This window comes from Gorilla gorilla, chromosome 13, assembly GCF_029281585.2.
Source record: "Gorilla gorilla gorilla isolate KB3781 chromosome 13, NHGRI_mGorGor1-v2.1_pri, whole genome shotgun sequence".
Lineage (NCBI taxonomy): Eukaryota > Metazoa > Chordata > Mammalia > Primates > Hominidae > Gorilla > Gorilla gorilla.
Genome location: NC_073237.2, coordinates 74,461,692 through 74,483,351, shown reverse-complemented (window position 1 = coordinate 74,483,351; position 21,660 = coordinate 74,461,692). Strand labels below are relative to the sequence as shown.

Below are 21,660 nucleotides of genomic sequence, written 5' to 3'. Positions count from 1 at the left end.
TGAGTCACACACCCATCCTGTACCCAGGAAAGCAGAGCAATCAGATTGGGACCCACTGAACCACAATACTGAAGTGAGGTAGACACAGTTCAATCCTAAAAGGGGATGCTCTTGGCAGAAGAACCACAGAGGGCTGGGAAGGCAAATGCTGTATGTACCTCCCCTTCCCTCCTCCTTTACACAGCTCTGCCCAGTGACTCCGTTTCAAGGGTAAGGCTGCACTTCTGGGTCAACCCAAACAGAAAACCCAAATGCTGTGAGGTATGCATCTCTGTATGTCTTTATTTTCTGTTTTGTTTGTTTGTTTAGAGACAGGGTATTGCTCTGTTGCTCAGGCTGGAGTCCAGTAGCATCACCACAGCTCAATGCAGCCTTGAACTCCTGGACTCAAGCAATCCTCCCACCTCAGCCTTCCAACTGGCAAAGATTACAGGCACATGCCACTGCACCTGACCATCTGTGTATGTCTTTCTTTGGTTTTGTTTTCTCTTTTCTTTCTCTCTCTCTTTTTTTTTTTTTTGAAACAGGGTCTTACTCTGTTGCTTAGGCTGGAATGCAGTGGCGCAATCTCAGCTCAATGCAACCTCCGCCTCCTGGGTTCAAGTGATTCTTCTGCCGCAGCCTCCCTAGTAGCTGGGATTACAGGCGCCCGCCACTGTGCCTGGCTAATTTTTGTATTTTTAGTAGAGACAGGGTTTCACCATGTTGGCCAGGTTAGTCTTGAACTCCTGACTTCAGTGATCCGCCCGCCTTGGCCTCCCAAAGTGCAGGGACTACAGGCTTAAGCCACTTTACCCAGCCTGTATCTTTCCTTTCTAACTTTGCTTCTCTCTTCACATCATTTTATCCACTCAAACTGGCATTCTCCTCAAGCCTATAACCATGGCCAGTGATTGTATCATCTTTGCTGTGAGAGAAGGGACTCTCTTCCCTTGTTTCCAGGTTAAACATCATCTCTCAAGGATTTCAATGTTTTGAGTCACACACCCATCCTGTACCCAGCAAAGGGTACAGGAATCAGATTGGGACCCACTGAACCACAATACTGAAGTGAGGTAGAAACAGTTCAACCCCAAAAGGGGATGCTCTTGGCAGAAGAACCACAGAGGGCTGGGAAGGCAAATGCTGTATGTACCTCCCCTTCCCTCCTCCTTTACACAGCTCTGCCCAGTGACTCCATCTCAATTTTCATCAATAATCTGAATCCTGAGGTGTTTTGCTGATATACACTGTCTCCCAGACAGTCCAGTTCATCATCCACACAGGAAGACTACTTAGAATGAGTTACTAGCCCAGCAGAAATCTGAGTTTCAACAGAAAATCAATGATTAACATTTTATCCCAAAGTGCTAGGTAATATTACAAAAGCAAGAAGTTTTTATTTTAAAATCACTGAATCCTTATTGCTCTGAATTGCACATGACTTCAAATGGCTGAACTCAAAAGACCATACCTCATTGAGAAATATTTACCATGCAAGAATTCTTTATCTATCCCAGAGCTTTAGCAAAAAGCTCATCTTTCCTGCACTCCCTGTCCTGTCATCTCAGATTGTACTACTGAGATTTATTAGTTTTATATCTCTGACTAGGACAACTCAAAAATAATAAATATTTCACCTCTTTCTTTTGTTAGAAAACTACAGAATTGTTACTTCTGCAGAAATCTCAATGAATCTTCACTTCCATTTATGAATTGCATTGTTACAGATATTTTTCAGCCTCAGGATTCGAGCTTCCCCACATCTCACTAGTTTCAAATTATATGAAGGTCAGCAGTAGTGAACATTCAATGCTCTTCCCTCCACATGAATGCGGGCTCCTGTGTTCTGAGCTCACTGCCTGTTGGCCACGATTGGTTGCTTCAGGATAGATCTCCTGATCCAGGGGGTGTTCATCAAAAATCTTTCCCAAGATTTTTGTTTTAATTGTGGTAATAAACACCTAACATTAAATTTACAACTTTAAACATTTTTCAAGTGTATAGATCCGTTGTGTTAAGAACATTCACATTGTTGTTCAATCAATCTCTAGAACTTTTTCATCTTGCAAAGCTGAAACTCATTAAACATTAAAGCTGAAACCCATTAAACACCTCTCCATTCTCCTTTCTCCAGCCCCTGGCAACCACCATTCTACTTTCTGTCTCTATGAATTTGACTACTCTAGGTACCTCCCATAAGTGGTATCATATAGTATGTGTCTTTTTGTGACTGGCTTCTTTCACTTAGCATAAGGTCCTCAAGGTTCATCCATGTTGTAGCATGTGTCAGAACATCCTTCCTATTAAAGGCTGAAAAATATTTCATTGTATGTATTGTATATACCACATTTTAAAAATCCATTCATCCATCAGTGGACACCTTTGGGCTCTTGTGAATAATGCTGCTATCGACATGGGTGTACAAATATCTCTTCGAGCCCCTGCTTTCAATTCTTTTGGATATATACCTAAAAGTGGTATTACTGAATCATATGGCAGCTCTATTTTGATTTTTTGTTTGTTTTTGCATTTAAAGAAGTTTAAATAGACATAAGGTCTCACTTTGTTACTCAGGCTGGTCTCAAACTCCTGGCCTCAAGTAATCCTCTCAAAGTGCTACAATTATAGGAATGAGCCACCGTACCCTGTTCTATTTTATTTTAGTTTTTTAGGAAGCTTCATACTTTTTCCCATAGTGGCTACCTCATTTTACACTCTCATCAACAGTGCACAAGGATTCCAATTTCTTCATACCCTTGCTAACATTTATTGTCTGTTTTGTTTTGTTAATAATAGCTATCCTAATAGATGTAAGACACTTTCCCAGGATTTTAAACTGGAACTGAGAAAATCAGTCTTTCCTATGACAGAAGGTATGCTGTGGAGGTGGAACTCTACAGTTAATTGTTATGTTTCTTTTTCTTTTTCTTTTTTTTTTCTTTTTTTGAGTCAGCATCTCACTCTGTCGCCAAGGTGGTGCGATCACACACAGCTCACTGCAGCCTTGACCTCCCCAGGCTCAGGTGATCCTCCCACCTCAACCTCCCAAGTAGCTGGTGAGAGGTGAAGCTGGCTAGGCTTCTGGGTCGGGTAGGGACTTGGAGAACTTTTCTGTCTAGCTGAAGGATTGTAAACACACCAATCAGCGCTCTGTGTCTAGCTAAAGGTTTGTAAACACACCAATCAGCACTCTGTAAAAACACACCAATCAGCGCTCTGTGTCTAGCTAAAGGTTTGTAAATGCACCAATCAGCACTCTGTAAAAACGCACCAATCAGCACTCTGTGTCTAGCTAAAGGTTTGTAAATGCACCAATTAGCACTCTGTAAAATGGACCAATCAGCACTCTGTAAAATGGACCAATCAGCAGGACGTTGGCAGGGCCAAATAAGAGAATAAAAGCTGGCCACTGGAGCCAGCAGCAGCAACCCCACCTGGGTCCCCTTCCACACTGTGGAAGTTTTGTTCTTTTGCTCTTCATAATAAATCTTGCTGCTGCTCATTCTTTGGGTCCGCACCACCTTTATGAGCTGTAACACTCACCGCGAGGGTCTGCGGCTTCATTCCTGAAGTCAGTGAGACCACAAACCCACTGGGAGGAACAAACAACTCTGAAAGAGCCACCTTTAAGAGTTGTAACACTCACTGCGAAGCTCTGCAGCTTCACTCCTGAAGTCAGCGAGACCATGAACCCACTGGAAGGAAAAAACTCCAGACACATCTGAACAGCTGAAGGAACAAACTCCAGACACACCATCTTTAAGAACTGTAACACTCACCGCGAGGGTCTGCGGCTTCATTCCTGAAGTCAGCGAGACCATGAACCCACTGGAAGGAAGAAACTCCAGACACATCTGAACAGCTGAAGGAAAAAACTCTGGACACACCATCTTTAAGAACTGTAACACTCACTGCAAGGATCTGCAGCTTCATTCCTGAAGTCAGTAAGACCACGAACCCACTGGAAGGAAGAAACTCCAGACACATCTGAACAGCTGAAGGGACAAACTCCGGACACATCATCTTTTAGAACTGTAACACTCACCGCAAGGGTCCGCGGCTTCATTCTTCAAGTCAGCGAGGCCAAGAACCCACCAGAAGGAACCAATTCCGGACACACTGGGACTATAGGTGTGTGCCACCAGACCTTCCTAATTTTTGTGTTTTTTGTAGAGACGGGGTTTTGCCATGTTGCTCAGGCTGGTCTCAAACTCCTGGGCTCAAGTGATCCACCTGCCTCTGCTTCCCAAAGTGCTGGGATTACAGGAGTGAGCCACCATGCCCAGTCACTGTCATATTTCTTGACATGTGAAGGAAGATGATCCATGTTGTGTTTAGGGTACTAATTAATACTAATTTAGAGAGGACTTTAGGGTCCCCTCTAAAGTTCTGAATTCAACTGAAACCTGTTCACAGCAGCACAATAGACTCAAATAAAGATGGTAATAGCAGCTTCAGTCCTTTTTAAGGTGGATTGGAGACTGTGACTGGAAGCCAAATCCAGGTTGGTCTTCCCATTCCTCTTCCCCCAGCAAATGGAATTTACTTACAAGGCAGTGACAAGCCTGCTATGTCCTGCCTTGCAACAGAGGCAGAGAAGGCCCCCATGAATCAACTACAGAAAATGAACAAGACCAAAGGGAAGACTGCATGCTACTTGGGGACAGGCAAGATCCAAAAGAGAACCAGAGGAAGGAGGCCAGTCTGCATATTGAGACTTTAGCAATCTCAGCAGCCTGAATGAGTCACTCCTTCATCCTGCGAGGATACAGGGAGTCTGAAAAGAAGAAGGCTTAGTCCCCAAAACATCTGAGGAAGCCAACACTCATCTTTATGGACTTAGGCTGACATCTGAAGAGAGAGGGAAATGTCCCTCTCCCTTGCCTCCCCAGTGTTTGGCTTATGTTTGGCTTTCTTAGTTTTTGTTTTTGTTTTTGTTTTGGAGATAGGGTCTCGGTCTGTTGCCCAGGCTGGAATGCAATCGTACTATCACCATTCACTGCAACCTCCACCTCCCGGGCTGAAGTGATCCTCCTACCTCAGCCTCCCAAGTAGCTAGGATTACAGGCGTGGACCACCAGGCCTGGCTAATTTTTATTATTTTTAAAATTTGTATTTACTTTAAGTTCGGGGACACGTGCAGAATGTGCAGGTTTGTTACACAGGTACACATGTACATTTTTAAACTTTTTGTAGAGACAGGGTCTTGCCATGTTGCCTAGGCTGGTCTCAAACTCCTAGATACAAGCAATCCACATGCCTAAACCTCCCAAAGTGCTGCGATTCCAAGTGTGAGCCATGGAGTGTTGGTGTGCTGGCTTCGTTTGGCTTTCTTAACCCCTAGGGCGCAGCACAGCCAGATGCAGCTGCTCCCCCTGGGTAAGGGTGCTGAGTGTCCCTGAGCCTTCCCCCTCACCTGGAAGCCTGCTCCGGGCCATCATCACGACTCCTTCAGGAGTCCTCCTGAGGTCAGTGATTGGACCCTGAAGGTTCTGAAATGGGTAAGAACAGAACATTGGCTGCATTTACTGAAGGTCATAAATGCCATAGGTTGGAAATTCACTCCGTAGTCTGTTCTTCATTTTACATTTCCTCAGGTAGGACATTCAATAGAGCTCACTGGAGATTATGCAGTGAATGCAAATGAAGGCATAAAACTTCTCCAAATAATAAATGCCAGCAATATTAAAATGCCCTGATTTGAACTATATGAAATACTTCACATTATTAAATTCTCAGGGAGGTATTAAGGTCTAAAAAAAAAAGGCATTTTTCTTGAAAATTGCGGTCTAAAGAAATTAAAAGTCCCCAAATTATTCTGTCCAATTTTTTTTTTTTTTTGGTTTGGGGTCAGCCAGAGGGCTCATTTAGCAATGGTGGTAGACTCTGACTCCTTCTGCACAGCTGCAGTCCCCTGCAGAAGAACCTTGGCTTCAGGCTCTCCAAAATGCCACTCAAGATCTTGGGCAGCTGTCCTGAGTCCATGACTTATGAACTTAACTGGGAGAAATCCAGTCTTGTGAAGTCAGTCCTGCTGCTGTGGGGCCCTCCCTAACCCTGGCGGAAGTCCAGGGCTGGCTGAGGCCTGTGTTCCTGCTGGGGTAGATCTCCTCTGAAGCTGCTGCTTCTCAAAACCATTGAAAGTAAACCCAAGAGGCTTCTCTGCCTCTTTTGAGGTAAGACTTCCCCAGCTCTAGCAAGCACCTGCCTCGTCCACGTGGGACTGTGAAGTCCTTGGAGAAATGAAGTTATTTCTCATTTCCCTGGGAGTTTCTCTTGATAGGAGGCTCACTAGTGCTTCAGCCTGCAGAGCTATGACAGATATAGGAGGCCAAGGACCAGCAAGGCCAGTGCTTTCCAACTAAGGCCAAAGGCATGAGGCTTTCCTTCTAGAGAGAACAGGTGAGATAGAATAGCCAGAAGGGGAAGAATCCTGTTATGGTAGAGAAAAATCACAGTTTCCTGATGACAAACATGGAGAAATCCTAAATGATTATAATCTTTGTAAACTGTGAAGATGATTTAACTCAGATTTGTGGAAAGTTTCATCATGGTCCTCTTTAAGAAAGCAATCACTTGAAAAGCATGGCAAAATCACAGGCAATTGATGGTGGTGCCCGCCACCACGGCTGGCTAATTTTTTCTATTTTTAGTAGAGACGGGGTTTCACCATGTTAGCCAGGATGGTCTCGATGTCCTGACCTCATGATCTGTCCCCCTCGGCCTCCCAAAGTGCTGGGATTACAGGCTTGAGCCACCGCGCCCGGCCCAAATCTACTCTTATTAGTGAGAGAAAACACCGCACTGTAGCTTGTCTATTATATTCAACCACTAGGCCTTAAATACTATGGACTTCACATATAAGACGACTGATTTCCGGCTGGGCACAGTGGCTCACGCCTGTAATCCCAGCACTCTGGGAGGCTGAGGCAGGCAGATCACAAGGTCAAGAGATTGAGACCAGTCTGGCCAACATGGTGAAACCCCATCTCTACTAAAAATACAAAAATTAGCTGGGCGTGGTGATGTGCACCTGTAGTCCCAGCTACTCAGGAGGCTGAGGCAGGAGAATCGCTTGAATCCAGGAGGTGGAGGCTGCAGTGAGCCAGGATCGTGCCACTGCACTCCAGCCTGGCCACAGAGCAAGACTGTCTCAAAAAAAAAAAAAAAAAAAAAAGACTGATTTCAGCGAAAAGTTATTTAATATTTTTAAATATTTAATTTTTAAAAAACAAAAATGAATGGAATGGAAAGCCATAACAAAACATTTTGAGGCATTAGCCAATTTAAACTTGTAATTGTTATACCAACTAAATTGGAATTGGAAAAGAGAGCAACTGTAGAAAGTGATATAAGCCTAGGTGTCTCTAAAGAAGAGAAAATGAATACCATTTTTTTTTTTTTTTTTTTTTGAGACAGAGTCTCGCTGTCACCCAGGCTGGAGTGCAGTGGCGCGATCTCGGCTCACTGCAAGCTCTGCCTCCCAGGTTCACGCCCTTCTCCTGCCTCAACCTCCCGAGTAGCTGGGATTACAGGCGCCCGCCACCACGCCCGGCTAATTTTTTTGTATTTTTAGCAGAGACGGGTTTTCGCCGTGTTAGCCAGGATGGTCTCAATCTCCGGACCTCGTGATCTGCCCGCCTCGGCCTCCCAAAGTGCTGGGATTACAGGCGTGAGCCACCGTGCCCAGCCAATGAATACCATGCCTCACTTGCCGTTCCAGCCAGGCATCACAAAAACGGCCTGCAGTTTACTTGACTGTGAGCAGCAGTGTGGACCTGGGTAGAACTCACTCCTGCAGCCTCTCTGATACATAGTTCTGTTCTTTTGTTATAGTTGGTGACAATAAAAATTTGTGGAATAATATTTGTGTGGGAAAGATGCAAAGGCCACATGGTGAAGGAAGAAAACAGGTTTGGAAGTCAACAAATCCTGCTTCTGCCTTGTGCTACTTGAAGCCCTCAACCAAGTGAATCAATACCTCTCAGGCCTCATTCCTTCTTCTTTAAAATAATAACACCTTTTACTCCTTGTAGGTTTGCAATATTTGGAATAATATACAAAAGTGTCTCCTATCTGATTACAATAAGGAACTCAATTCTTAGGTAAGATTTAGGTAAAGTTTGGCTTTGGTATAAAGAAATTAGAGCTGGTTATTTGGCAAACTGATTTTAGTGTTTTCAAACCCTACTCAAATTTTATCATTTAAGCTAGGATTATCTAGCTTTGAAGATTTTGTGGAGTTTTCTTGTTTTCTTAAGGAGATAAAAGCCACCTTCACATTTCAAGGACTTTGAGGACCATCTTTCTAACACATTAAATAAACCAACTAATCTTCACTGGTCTCTCTGGAACAAGCTAATTATTATTTAATCTATAAGTGGGTCCTTATCTATTTCTAAACTACCAAGGTTGCCTTTTTTTTTTTTTTTTTCAGTTCACAGTGGTTTAAAATGTACAAACTGTACTAAGAGAACTCAGGCATTCTCTGAGCCTTTTCAGCCCCTATCACTCACTATGTGCCTTTGTGAGCAGCCAGCCATACCTTCTGAGCACCTCAGTCACAGGGCAAAGTCTTCTTATTTTTTAACTTTTTGACCAAATTATATGTGAAAATTCTCAGGTAGATGTATCAGTTTGAAAACTCAGGTTTTCAGTGTCACAAAAGGGTTCTGAAAACGGAAATCTAAAGAAAATTACCATAAGACTATAGAGAGTTAAAGAGCTCAAGGAAGGTAGGCTTTGGAAGTAATTTGCAAATGCAGAAATGACTTTTAGCCATAAAATAAAACAAACGTGGGAAAGACTTGCATTGCCCCACGAGTAGCAGTTTTGTCAGGGGTAAACAGAGCAGATGTTTGAAACACTCTAGCCAGTGTTTCCAAACAGTAGGACATGACCCATTAGTGGATTGTGAAACATACTTCGTGAGTTGCCAACATAATTTTCTTTAAAGGCAAGGAATAGAACAGAACATGAATTAGTCACTAGAAGTACAATCAGAGTTGTTTGATGCAATTTTCCATTAATTATACGTGCACACAAGGAAGGTGGGGCCAGGACTACTACTTTTAACTTTGCAGAAAACTTCATTTTTACTATGGGTTGTGGTTAAGTTAAAAACATTTGACTATGCCATGTAGGCGACTCCAACACTTCAGGAATACAAAGCTCTGAAAAGAGGTTATGTAGCAAAGCTCATTTTCATTCACATTGATAAGGAAATAGGTCAGACACATTTTTGAAGAAAAAAATGGACAGCGCGTAAAGGATAACAGAGTACACATTTTCATTTTCTATGATGAAAAGGAATTTTAAAAATTGTCTGTTGTACATAAAAACTTTTTTTTTAAACCAAACAACCTAGAATCAAATGGAGTAAAATGTGAGAAGCCCCCCTTTTTTCCTCCTTCAGCAGACAAAACCGCTGTCAATAGCTTGATATGTTATCACAGACTCTTTTCTAGGGTACACACATGCATATATGCTACGTATAGGTAAACAGGTTTTAACTATACAAATGTAAACAGGAGTGCGTGGTTACTGTGCAACTTCTTCTTCCTGTCAATGTCTTAGAAATATTTTCATGTCCACACTAGAGAGCTATTGTCTTTATCTGCTGCAGAGTGTTATATGTCAGAAATTGGTATGTACTAATTCAACAATTTCTGCATTTCTGTACATTTACGCTGTTTCTAATTTTTTATTATCTCAAAAAACACTTCACACAGTCTTGTATCTGACTCTTTGGGCACTTGTGTGAATATTTCTTCAGGCTGGATGCCTAAAATTAGTCATTAGATCAAAGGCTGGAGACATTTCACATGTTGATACACACTGTCAAACTGTCCATCCAAAAGCTGTATCAATTTCTACAATGACTGAGAGTACTCCTTTCCTCACATTATCTCCAGCACTATCATATCTCCAGCACTATCACCAATCTTTAATAATCTGCCATTTCAATGTATTGAAAAATAGTATCTCATTTTAACTTTAATTTTCCTGATTGCTTACAAGATTGAATGTTTATGTTTATAGTCTGTATTTCTTATTTATAAAATATTTTTATAGCCTTTGTCCAATTTTTGTTGTTTGTAGGTGCTCTTTATATTATCTTAAATCTTCTGTTCTATTACATGTATTTTCCCACTCCTTTATTTATGAAATCTAATTTTATCAAAGTTTTATAAAAAGTGAAAGGTTTTACTTTTTAAAAATGTAGTCAAATCTGTCTTTTTTTTCATGGCTACTGGGTTTTGTGTCTTGGTTGGGAATGCCTTTCTTACACATTTATTACAATTTTTTTCCAGTATTTTCTTCTAGTTATTTTTAGATTTCCATGTTTAATTCATCTTGATTTTTTTCATCCATGATATGAAATAAGAAAAAGTAGTAAATAACCTCAACATCATTTACTGAATAGTTCAAACCCTTCTCTACTGACTTGTGATGCCATTTTTAAAATACATATATATATACGTTGCTCTGTTCCTAGGTTCTCGGTTCTATACCTGTGATTATTCCTGTGTGAACAGCACATTTACCCTAACTCCGTGGATTGTTTTGAGATGTAATCAAAATTGCTTTATGCCTGATGTCTTTCAGATTAATGTTATAATCAGGTTATTACATCCATTTAAACAGCTTTACTGTGGTTATATGAAATTGCTTTGAATTTATAAATTAATTTGGTAGAACTATTTATTATGTTGGGTCTTATACATGGCATACCTCTATTTTTGTGTTTCTTTTATACCCTCTAGCATAGATTTATCATTTTATTTACATAGGCCTTACATTTCTCTTGTTAATCTTATTTCTAGATAATATTTACTTCTTGCAGCTATTGTGGATGCGAGTCTATTTCCTCATACATTTTCTAATTGGTTATTGCTGGTGTACACACTTTTCATACCGGTGTGTTGGTGTTGTGCACAGCCTCCTTACTCAGCTTTATTAGCTGTAATAGCATGCCAGTAGATCATCACTGGGGGTTTTTTGTCCAAAAAAAAAAAGACCCCATATTTACAAATAACGAGAGCCTTGTCTCATTTCCCAAAATGTGTACTTTTTAGTACCGTTTTTATCTTAGCAAAAACTTTTCACCAAGTTTGTTTCCTGTGGATTTCTGTTAGGTATATTTAATGAAGCCAAGAAGCTAAGCTAAGGAAGTTTCCTTCTATTTCGAGATTGTTAAGAATACCAGAGGATGTTGGATTTATCACATGCTCTTTCAGCTTGTGAAGATGACTATACTTCTTTAATCTGTTAATTTAGTGAGCTACAGTGAGTTACTCTTCACTCAATCTTGCATGTTTTGGTATAAATCTTCCTTGAAAATGATATATCTTTTGCTACAATGCTGAATTCAAACTGCTAGTTTTATTTTGGATTTTTGCACCTACACTAATTGAATTTGGTTTAGTTTTCCTTGTGTTTTATTTGTGCAGTTTGCTATAAGGATTACGCTAACCGTATGGAATGAATTAGGGAGCCTTACATCTCTTTTCTATCCTCTGGAATGGTTTACAAATAAATGTGCCCCTGGAAGATTTTTCTTTTTCTTTTCTTGAGTCGGAGTCTCACTCTTGCCCAGGCTAGAGAGCAGTGGTGGCATGATCGCAGCTCACTGCAGCCTCGAATCCCGGCCTCAAGCAATCCTCCCACTTCAGCCTCCTGAGTGGCTGGGACTACATGCACGCACCACCATGCCTGGCTAAGTTTTGGGTTTTTTTGTTTTGTTTTGTTTTTTAATTTTTGTAGAGATGAGGTCTTGCCCAGGCTGGTCTCAAACTGCTGGTCTCAGCAATGTTCCCACTTTGGCATCCCAAAGTGCTGGGATTACAGACATGAGCCACCACACCTGGCCCCTTTAAAGTTTTTCTAACTGTATTTTTTTTTTTTTTTTTTTTTTTTTTTTTTTTGGAGACAGAGTTTCCCTCTTGTCTCCCAGGCTAGAGTGCAATGGTGTGACCTCAGCTCACTGCAACCTCTGCCTCCCAGGTTCAAGCGACACTCATGCCTCAGACTCCTGAGTAGTTGGGATTACAAGTGCCCACCACCACGCCCGGCTAATTCTTGTATTTTTAGTAGAGACGGGGTTTCACCATGTTGGCCAGGCTGGTCTTGAACTCCTCACCTCAGGTGATCCGCCCACCTCGGCCTCCCAAAGTACTGGGATTACAGGCATGGGCCACCGCACCTGGCCTCTTTTTAAAAATAAGTTCTTGTCCTATTTTTTCAATTTCTCCTAAGATGTTTTGTTTATTTACGTTTTCTATTTTTTATCAATTTTTACAATCCATATTTTTAAACAGTCACATTTCATCTAGTCTTTCAAATTTATTGGTTTAACACTACACAATTATTTATAGTAAATTATAAAAGTGCTCTCATAATTAAAAGTATCTCTTCTAGTTGTAGGTATCCTTCTAAAATTATTCCTAATGCTGGCAATTTTTGTTAATTACTTCTTGCTTTTTTTTCTTTATCATATTTTACAAAGGTTTATCTTTCATTTTTAAAAACCTGTGTTTCACTGATCAAAATTTGCTATTTTATTCATTTCTGCTTTTACCAATTCTTCACCTTTCTTTTGGTTTATCTCTTTCTTAGCTTTAAATGTTTAATTCATCTCTTTTGTCTTCTTTCTTCCTGGAAAGTAAATCAAAATCTACACAATTTCCTCTAACACCTATTTGGTAGAATTCCTCAGCTTTAGAGAAGTTTTTATTAATTCTAAATAATTCGCAATTTGTTTTGATTTCTCCTTTAAATGAGTTATTTAGAAGATCATTTAAAAATTTCCAAGTGGACAGGCCTTTTGTTACTATTATTACATTATACAGAGCACATGATCTGTATGATCTTTGAATTTTGTTAGTTTTTTACCTTCATAGGAATCATTTATATGAATGTTCTATTGGTTTTCCAGGAGAATATACTTTGTATTCATCATGGATACAAAATATTTATGTTCAATGGTATCCTTCATATCCTGATCTACCGATGGGCAAGAGGGATGAATTTTTTAAGCGCTAATATTATTATACAGTAAAACTAATTTTTTTGAGAGTATGCAGTTCTATAAATTTTAACATATGTATAGATTCATGTTACCACCACCGCAATCAGGATACAGAACTGTTCATCACCAAAACAAACAAACAAACAAACTCCCTTGTACAGCCTCTTTGTAATCAACTCCTCCCAACCCCAACACCTGGCAATCTCCAATCTGTTCTGTCACTATAGTTTTGTCTTTTCAAGAATGCCATATAAATGGAATCATACAGAATGTAGCCTTCCGAGACTGGCTTTTTCACTCAGCATATGATGTTGAGATTCATCCGAATTGTGGCATGTTTGCCACCATATGGATACATCGCTATCCATTCACCTGTTGGAAGACATCTTGGTCACTATGAATGGAGCTGCTATAAATATCCATGGACAGGTTTTGTGTGAACTAAGTTTTCATCTCTCTAAACACCCAGGAGTGGGACTGCTTGGTCATATGGTATGTGTATGTTAGCATTTAAAGAATCTGCCAAACTGTTTTGAGTGACTGAGTCATTCTGCATTCCTACCAGCTGTGAGGAACTCCAGTTGCTCTGCATATTTATCAGCATTTCAAAATGTTAGCCATTCTAGTGTGTGTGGAGCAGTCAATCCACTGATTCTGAAAAGAGATGTCTTAAAGCTTCTCGTTATAACTGGTTTGTCCATTTTTCCTTGTATTTCTAAATTCTTACCCTATAATTTTAAGATGAAAGTTTTTGTTTGTTTGAGACGGAGTCTCCTCTATGGCCCAGGCTGGAGTGCAGCGGTGCCATCTCAGCTCACTGCAAACTCCGCCTCCCAGGTTCAAGCGATTCTCCTGCCTCAGCCTCCCGAGTAGCTGGGATTACAGGCATGCGCCATGACACCCAGCTAATTTTTTTCTTTTCTGGTTTTTTTTTTTTTTTTTTTTTTTTGTATTTTTAGTAGAGACGGAGTTTTGCCATGTTGGCCAGGCTGGTCTTGAACTTCTGACCTCAAGTGATCCACCCACCTCGGCCTCCCAAAGTGCTAGGATTACAGGCGTGAGCCGCTGCGCCCGGCCTAACATCAAGTTTTTAAATTGTAGATATATTTTTTTTAAAAATCTTCTACAACACTGTACTCATCAGCCAAAAGAATCTTTTGTCCCCTTTACCAATTTTCACCTTGGGTTCTATTTAGTCTGCAGCTAACACAGCCACATTTACTCTTTAGCATCTGCCTGGTATATTTTTGTTCATCTCTTTATAATCTATGACAGCGTTTTAGATTTTGCAAATAGCACACAGTGGGATTTCATGTTTTTACTCAAGCCTAAGGATTCCAGAATTTAACCTGTTCATGTTTATTATGAGTAAAAAACTTGATCTTGCTATATTGTGGATTTTTTATTTCTATGTAGCTTGTTTCTTTTTCTTTCCCGTCTTGTTAGATCTAAAAATTCCATTCCCTCTTTCCAGGTAGTTTTGTAGCTATTAAAGTTGTTGACATACATTTGCTTCCCTCTCTTCTCATGGCAAATGGCAATTCTGCACTTCCCTGGTCTGTTGAACTCAGGCATAACCATGTGACTTTCTTTGGCCAAAGAAATGTGAACAGAAGTGACATATGTCACATCTAGACAGAAGCTTTAAGTCACAATATATGCTGCATCATACTGTCTTTCCTTGGACACTGCAACCAGCAATGTTCCAAATAGTGACGTTCCACCAGCCTCGCTTCCAGATTGAGGTTGATGTTGAATAGGGGCCTCTAGCCAATCTGCCAAAGGCAAACTGCATGGGCACAAATAAACCTATGTTGTTGAAAGTAATTAAAATTTGGGAGCTGTTAATGCAACATCACCTAACCTATCCTTACTAACATACCCTTAACTTTATATATATTTTAATATATTTTTTCAATCAATACCTAGAATCAAACACTACCTGTATCCTTCCCATGAATAAGACAATATCTAGGACAAGCTTTCACTTTCTGTGTCCTGCCATGCCTCCATTCATGTTCAAACCTAGAACTTTGGTTGGACTTTGTTTTCATATGTCATTAGTATTTATTTAGACTTTTTCTGACTACAGGCACCTCTGGTGATTATAAAAGGGGATTTGCAGGTCACAAAGCTGAAGTAGTTTGTCTCATATCTTTATCAGTTTATTTGATCTAAACATCTTTCATGGGGCTGGGCACAGTGGCTCAGGTCTGTAGTCTCAGCACTTTGGGAGGCCAAGGTGGGAGGATCATTTGAGGCCAGGAGTTCAAGACCAGCCTAAGAAAGAACCCATCTTGGCCGGATGCAGTGGCTCATGCCTGTAATCCCAGCACTTTGGGAGGCCGAGGCGGGTGAATCACCTGAGGTTAGGAGTTCGAGACCAGCCTGGACAACATGGTGAAACCCCATCTTTACTAAAAATACAAAAATTAGCCAGGCATGGTGGTATGTGCCTGTAATCCCAGTTACTAGCGGGGCTGAGGCAGGAGGATCACTTCATGGTTGCAGTGAGCTGAGATCGAGGAGGCTGCAGTGAGCTGAGATTGTACCACTGCACTCCAGCCTGGGTAACAGAGCGAGACTCCGTCCCCCAAAAAAATAAAAAAATAAAAGAAAGAAAGAACCCAACTCTACAGTAATTTTTTAAAACTTCGGCATGGTGGTACATTGCAGCTACTTGGGAGGCTGAGGTGGGAAGATAATTTAAGCCCAATGGTTCATGGTTACAATAAGCTGCGATCCCATCACTACACCCCAGCCTGGGTGACATGAGTGAGACCTTGACTCAAAAAAAAAACCCCAAAAAACAAAACCACACGTTAATGGATTCATTGTTCATTTTGCTTAGTTACTCTGAGAAAGATTTTTTCTAAGTAATTAAGTTGCTGATGAAACGTCTAAGACCAATTAATACCTTCCATTTCATGAATTTAAGCTTCAAATGAATCCATTCTGCTGTGTAGTCCATCTTCTGAGTGTTTCAGTTTCATAATCAAATTTTTAATTTCCAGAAACTCTAAATATTTTTTTCATGGCATCCTATTCTTTATGAACACAGTATCTTTATGAATTGCTGAAGATTTTGATTCATTAATTTAAAAATTTCATGTTTCTCCTAGTAACTATCTTCTTGAACAGGTTAATTTTAATTTCATGCCTCCTTTTATGTTACTGGTTTTCTTCAAATTTGATGATTCTTGGTTGTCCATATTTATAAATGAGGGCCTAAGATTAAAGTTGGAAGTGTTGTTTTTTCATCCAAATGGGAATTCTGGTTCACTTTTAATGAACACAAATGATTACAGGCACTTATATGGTGATTATAAATGGAAGTGGCAGGTCATCATAGTTAGAGAGATCATGTGGGCAGCTTAACTTCAGTTCCTCTTCGGAGCCATTTTGGATAATTCCCTTATTCTCCGATCCCAGCATTTCTTGGGTCAGAGCTCCCACTTCAGATAGCTGCTTTCTTAGCCTGGTGGCAAACTCCAGAATCAGATGCTCCAAAGATGAGTGGAATGGCTTAGCTGTTCCATCCTTTAATTAACTGGTACTTAAATCATCTGCTTCTTATCTTCCAGAAATTTCACTGTTCAAATTTCTGGTTTTCCAACTCTGCTATTATTTTTATTTTAATATTTCTCCAGTCATTTCAATGGGATTCTAGAAGCATAAAAGAATGTGTTCAGTCATCCATGTTAATGTTCCAGCATGTAGTTTATAATCAGAATTTTTCAAAAAACCAATCATCTCCTATCATGCCGATCCTCTGAAAATCAAGTGTTACTGTCTTGAGATTAGAGATTCTGTAAATACCCATTTGAAATTGGACGAACTCATTATTGGATATAGAACTGGATGGGCAAGCAAGAGTGATGATTTTTGACCACTAGTAATTATGTGTGAATTTAAGACAGGATGACAAGCTCTTTGCTACAGTATCACATCTGACTGTTTTCTGAAAAGGGTCCTGTTTGCATACAGATTGTATATGTGCTGGTAAGTACTCAGTAAAGGTGCATAGTAATTTCTCAGTAAAGGAACACACTTGTACCTTTCTCTAAACCAAATGAAAATACCATATTTCAAAATTAAATGATATTATTTCAGGTATATTGAAAGTTTAACAATTACTTGCAGGGCTAAAATTGTATATATTAAGCAGCAAAATATCCACATTTATAACTCTTAATGTTATGGTTTTAAATGTTTGATAAAATATATGTAAAATATGGAAGAATTTTAAAACTATAATTATGTGATTGTGTGTAGGTCTTGTAAAAATCCATGGTTAAAGAAAACTGGGGTTACCAAGTATAAACTAATTTAACTTCTAATTCTTCCCATTTTTGTCTCTGTCCACACTTCCCAGGATCCCCCAACTCTACAATAACTTTTACATATTTTACAATGTGACCCCATCCCTGATTTTATTTTCTAATCCATATTTCTTTCCCAGATTCTCTAAGTTACTTATCTAACCATTTTGCACTACATGTATGGGAGTCATCTCAAGTTCATCAAGAATTCAAATATGTACATCCCCATCTGTTCAGATCTGTTTCTTTTAGTCTTAAGAACATTAAAGTATCTCATGTCCCTGCTTGTCTGAGATCCTGCTGCATAAATGAGCCTCTCCTTCTTTACTTGGTTCCTTCCTTTCACCTTACAAACATTTAAGTCCTTCTTAGTCTAAAAAATTCCTCTTCAGCTAACTCCATTTCCTTTTATCATCCAAACTCCTTCAAAGAGTAGTCCTATACCTAGTTTTCATTGCCCCCTCAGGGCATTCCTGCCCCTCAATTTACTGCAATCTGGCATTTTCATCAACCAATTCAGTGAATTGCTCTCATTAAGGTCACCTGGGACCTAACTGTCAAAATCCCGTGGACACTTATTCTCTGCCATGTGACACTGTATTCTACTTCTTCCTTCTTGACACTTATCACTTGTCTCTCTCAGAATCCTTTCTTTGCTTATCACTTAAACCTTGACAGTCCCCACAATTCTGTGTTCTCATCAACTTTATGATTTTAACTACTGCTTATATGTGCTGATGACTTTCAAATTCTTTATTTCCATGTCTTCATATGCACATCCAATCATCTACCAGTCATTTCCTCCTGAAATCTGCAGGTGATGTATTCAACCTGCTCCAAACTAAACTCTTCTTTCCAAAGCAGTTCTTTATCCCATATTCTCAGCCTCAATGATACCACCACCCAACGTTAGTCACAGAAACACAAGTCCACCCACTGCCTCTTTTTTCCTTACTTCCCATAACCAAATCTTATTTAATTGCCAAAATAAGATTAAAACTTATTCCCTCCCTTCATCTATACCTTATTTTAGATCCCTTTCTCTTCTTGCTAAGTCGTAAGTTACTAAATTGGCATTTCGTGGCACCAGTTGTTAGGCACTCCTATTAAAAAAGGATTCTATAAACAAGTATATTTGAGAAGGGCTGCATACCATATGCCTGTCTTGAAGACTCAGAATGAACATTAGCCTCTAGCACCCTTGAGAAGTACTACTGTAAAGAAACCTGCGGCCGGGCATGGTAGCTCACGCCTGTAATCCCAGCACTTTGGGAGGCCAAGGTGGGTGGATCACGAGGTCAGGAGATCAAGATCATCCTGGCTAACACGGTGAAACCCCGTCTCTACCAAAAATACAAAAAATTAGCAGGGCATGGTGGCAGGCACCTGTAGTCCCAGCTACTGGGGAGGCTGAGGCGGAGCTTGCGGTGAGCCGAGATCGCACCACTGCACTCCAGCCTGGGCGACAGAGCAAGACTCCATCTCAAAAAAAAAAAAAAAAGAAAAGAAACCTGCTTAATTCTATTTATGCGAGGGTCTCCTTTATGTTTGTCTAAAAATTATTTCAGTAGGAGAGGAATTGGGAGGATAAGTCCCATTTGAAAATCAAAGACAAATGCTCTTCAGAAAAGTGTGGAAAACTGATCTCCACACTTCTTTAATGTATCAGCCTAAAGCTAATGATCTAAAATGCAAGCCTGAGCATATAATTTCCATTCTTTACTAGCTCATTATTTACTGAAGAAAAAAAAACCAGCTCCATGCAACATGGATTATAAGACTCGATCTTGTTCCCCTAGCTGCCTCCTTGAGCGACATCTGCCAGTGCCTGATGACATTTCGGTAACTCTCAACTACTTGTGTTTGTGGTTCCTCAAACGCACATACTCACACTCACGGCTCTGTACTTCTGCTCATGCTATTCCCTCTGCCCTGAGTATCCTTCCCCTTCACCTTCTTATTCACCAGCCTGTAACTCATTACTTTTAAGACTTAGCTTAGAAATTAACATGACCTTTGGTCTCTTTAGTTGGCCTTTCTTGGCCCCACTGCTCTCCTCCTTTTTCCCCAAACACTGACTAAACTCCCTCAGCATTTCCACCGTAGAATGTAATATACGGTATTACGACATCTGCTTGTGTATCACCCCTTCACTCAACTGTTAAAAAGCCAAGATTACATCTTGTTCATTGTTTCATTCCCATAAGTCAATCCATGATTAATGAACTCAGTAGTATTGTAGTAGCCCTTTTGATAACAATCAGGCAAGACCATCCAGAAGAAATCTGACACTCCAGCTTTTCTCTCATCTCATCTCTCAAGTTATAGTCTGGTTGTAGGAAAGGACTTATCTATGCATATTTTACCAGGGAGGGGTATTTACTCCAAAGATTTATATCCATACTCTTACTAACTCTGCCTTTGAAAAATTCAACCCAGGTGTGCTTTCTGATAGCCCCACTCTTTTCTACTTATAGTGTTCATTGGCTTTTTCCTGGAATCTTCCTTAAGTGGTTCCTCTCTTAACAGTGAAACAGGATAGCTGATTAAAGTATGGGTTCTGGTTGAGATCCCAGCCCTACGCCACCTATTTACAGCCGTGCAACTTTGGGCAATTCACATAATCTGTCTCCTCAGACACCTCATCTATAAAATGGGCATAATAATATTAATAGTTCCCTATCTTATAGGGTTGCTATAATCCATGAACATGCTTAAGCATCTAGACATGTTTGCTGCTCTGGTTATATATTAGAATATGTCAATGGCTTCTGGCCATGTGATATATATTTATTTCCACATTTAAAAAAACAGTAAAATTATTCCATTTATTCACTCCCATCCCTTTCTATTCATCGTACTCTGCTTTGTTGTTCTGTTTTCTCCCTCCACAGAATGTTAGTTCCTTGAGATTAAAGGCTTTGTTTCGTTCACTGCTGAAAGCCATAGCACCCAGAATGATATTATACATACTAGCCCCTCAGTAAACAATTGCTGAATCAATGTTGTAAACTATCAAAGGGAAAAACAGACCAAAAATTTCACTATAATAAAAAGTATAGAGAAATCTTCCTTTAGTGGCTTCCAATCCTATATTTTAAGACACCATATGCCATAATAAAAACATAAGAAAATTTATTAAAATTTAAAGGTAAAAACATAGTTTCAAAAGATTTAGTCATATGAAAGGTGTGATAGAGAATGGATGCTTTCTTGAAATTCAAAATCACATCCAAGAGTATCACTTTCAGAATGTTCTAGTGGACTGGATTTACTTTTATTTGTCTTGGATGAAACAGTCACTATTCTATTTTCTTTCTTGACAGAAACGTATTTTTTCAAAGACCTACTTTTAATTGGTTCATTAACCAAAGAACTAGTTTCCCTAGTTCCTTTGCTTTTCTGGTTTTCAGGACAGTCAGATCAGGAATGCAGGTCCTTTCCAGGGTGTTGCTTACCAGAGTGTTTTTTGATATATTCACCTGTTTTGGTCTTTTTCTCTGAAGAAGATCTGCTATTTCTGGACAACTCCTCTTCTTTTCTTTGACTTCCAGTTCCAGAAGTCGCATCTGGTGAAGGAGAACACATTCTAGCAATGAATCCTTCAAAAGACTCCTGCCGCTGCTCAGTAGCTGGGACTCCTAGGTTGTTGCTGGAAGTTCCTAAGCCCTCTGGAGTAGAAACTGGGACAGGAAAGGAGTTGAGAGGCAAAGGAATTCTAGCATCACCTGTAATTTTCTGAAACTAGAAGGAAAAACAAAACAAAAATTTAGTGACAAACAAAGCCATCCATTAAAAAATCGAGTTCAAAACGTCAATGTTATTCTGTGATCTTAGAAGATTTCCAGGTCATTTTTGCCCTAATTATATCTTGCCAAGTGATTGCCAACTTAGCTATAGCCAGGAGTAGGTCCAGCACATTTTCAGACTTCTGTGTTTTGTGTAATTATTACTAATTTATCTCTCCCTCATTAAAAAAAATAGAACCTTATTCTATAAGAAAATTAGTATCTTTCCTATCCTCTATGCACATGTAAGCAGTATCCAATTTATAAGTAGACTGAGTTTTCAAGTCGTCAGTTGCCAAGACCAGTCTGAGACTGGCTGAGATGGGAGATGGGGGCTCCAAGTAAGGCCAGAGGAAAAGCAGCAGGGGACTCCTGTGGCAGACAGGTTTGCCCCTCCCATTCCCATAACTAGATGATGCCTATAATATACTGCCTGTTATATATGAATTACTTATTCTGAAAAATTATCTATATCAGTACTTGTACCTTCATTAGTGTTCCTTCATTGTAAGCTGACTGCATACAAATAGAAACCTAG

General features: G+C 39.8%; 1 protein-coding gene across 12 annotated transcripts in view; it reads right to left on the bottom strand.

Moving 5' to 3' along the window:
- Positions 1-8,910: 8,910 nt before the first annotated feature.
- CEP78 (centrosomal protein 78) overlaps positions 8,911-21,660 on the bottom strand; it is a 45,829-nt gene continuing 33,079 nt past the window's right edge. For 2 of the 12 annotated variants that reach the window (XM_031014785.3, XM_031014787.3), the window contains exons 15-17: positions 21,609-21,656; positions 20,817-21,078; positions 8,911-16,678 (exon numbers count right to left, since the gene is read on the bottom strand). In XM_031014785.3, coding sequence (XP_030870645.1) covers positions 16,668-16,678; positions 20,817-21,078; positions 21,609-21,656 — 321 coding nt within the window. In that variant the 3' untranslated portion in view covers positions 8,911-16,667. Of the gene's footprint in view, positions 16,679-20,452; positions 21,079-21,608; positions 21,657-21,660 lie in introns of those variants that run through there. The other 10 variants (XM_031014789.3, XM_031014788.3, XM_063696475.1 and 7 more) reach the window with 5 other exon arrangements.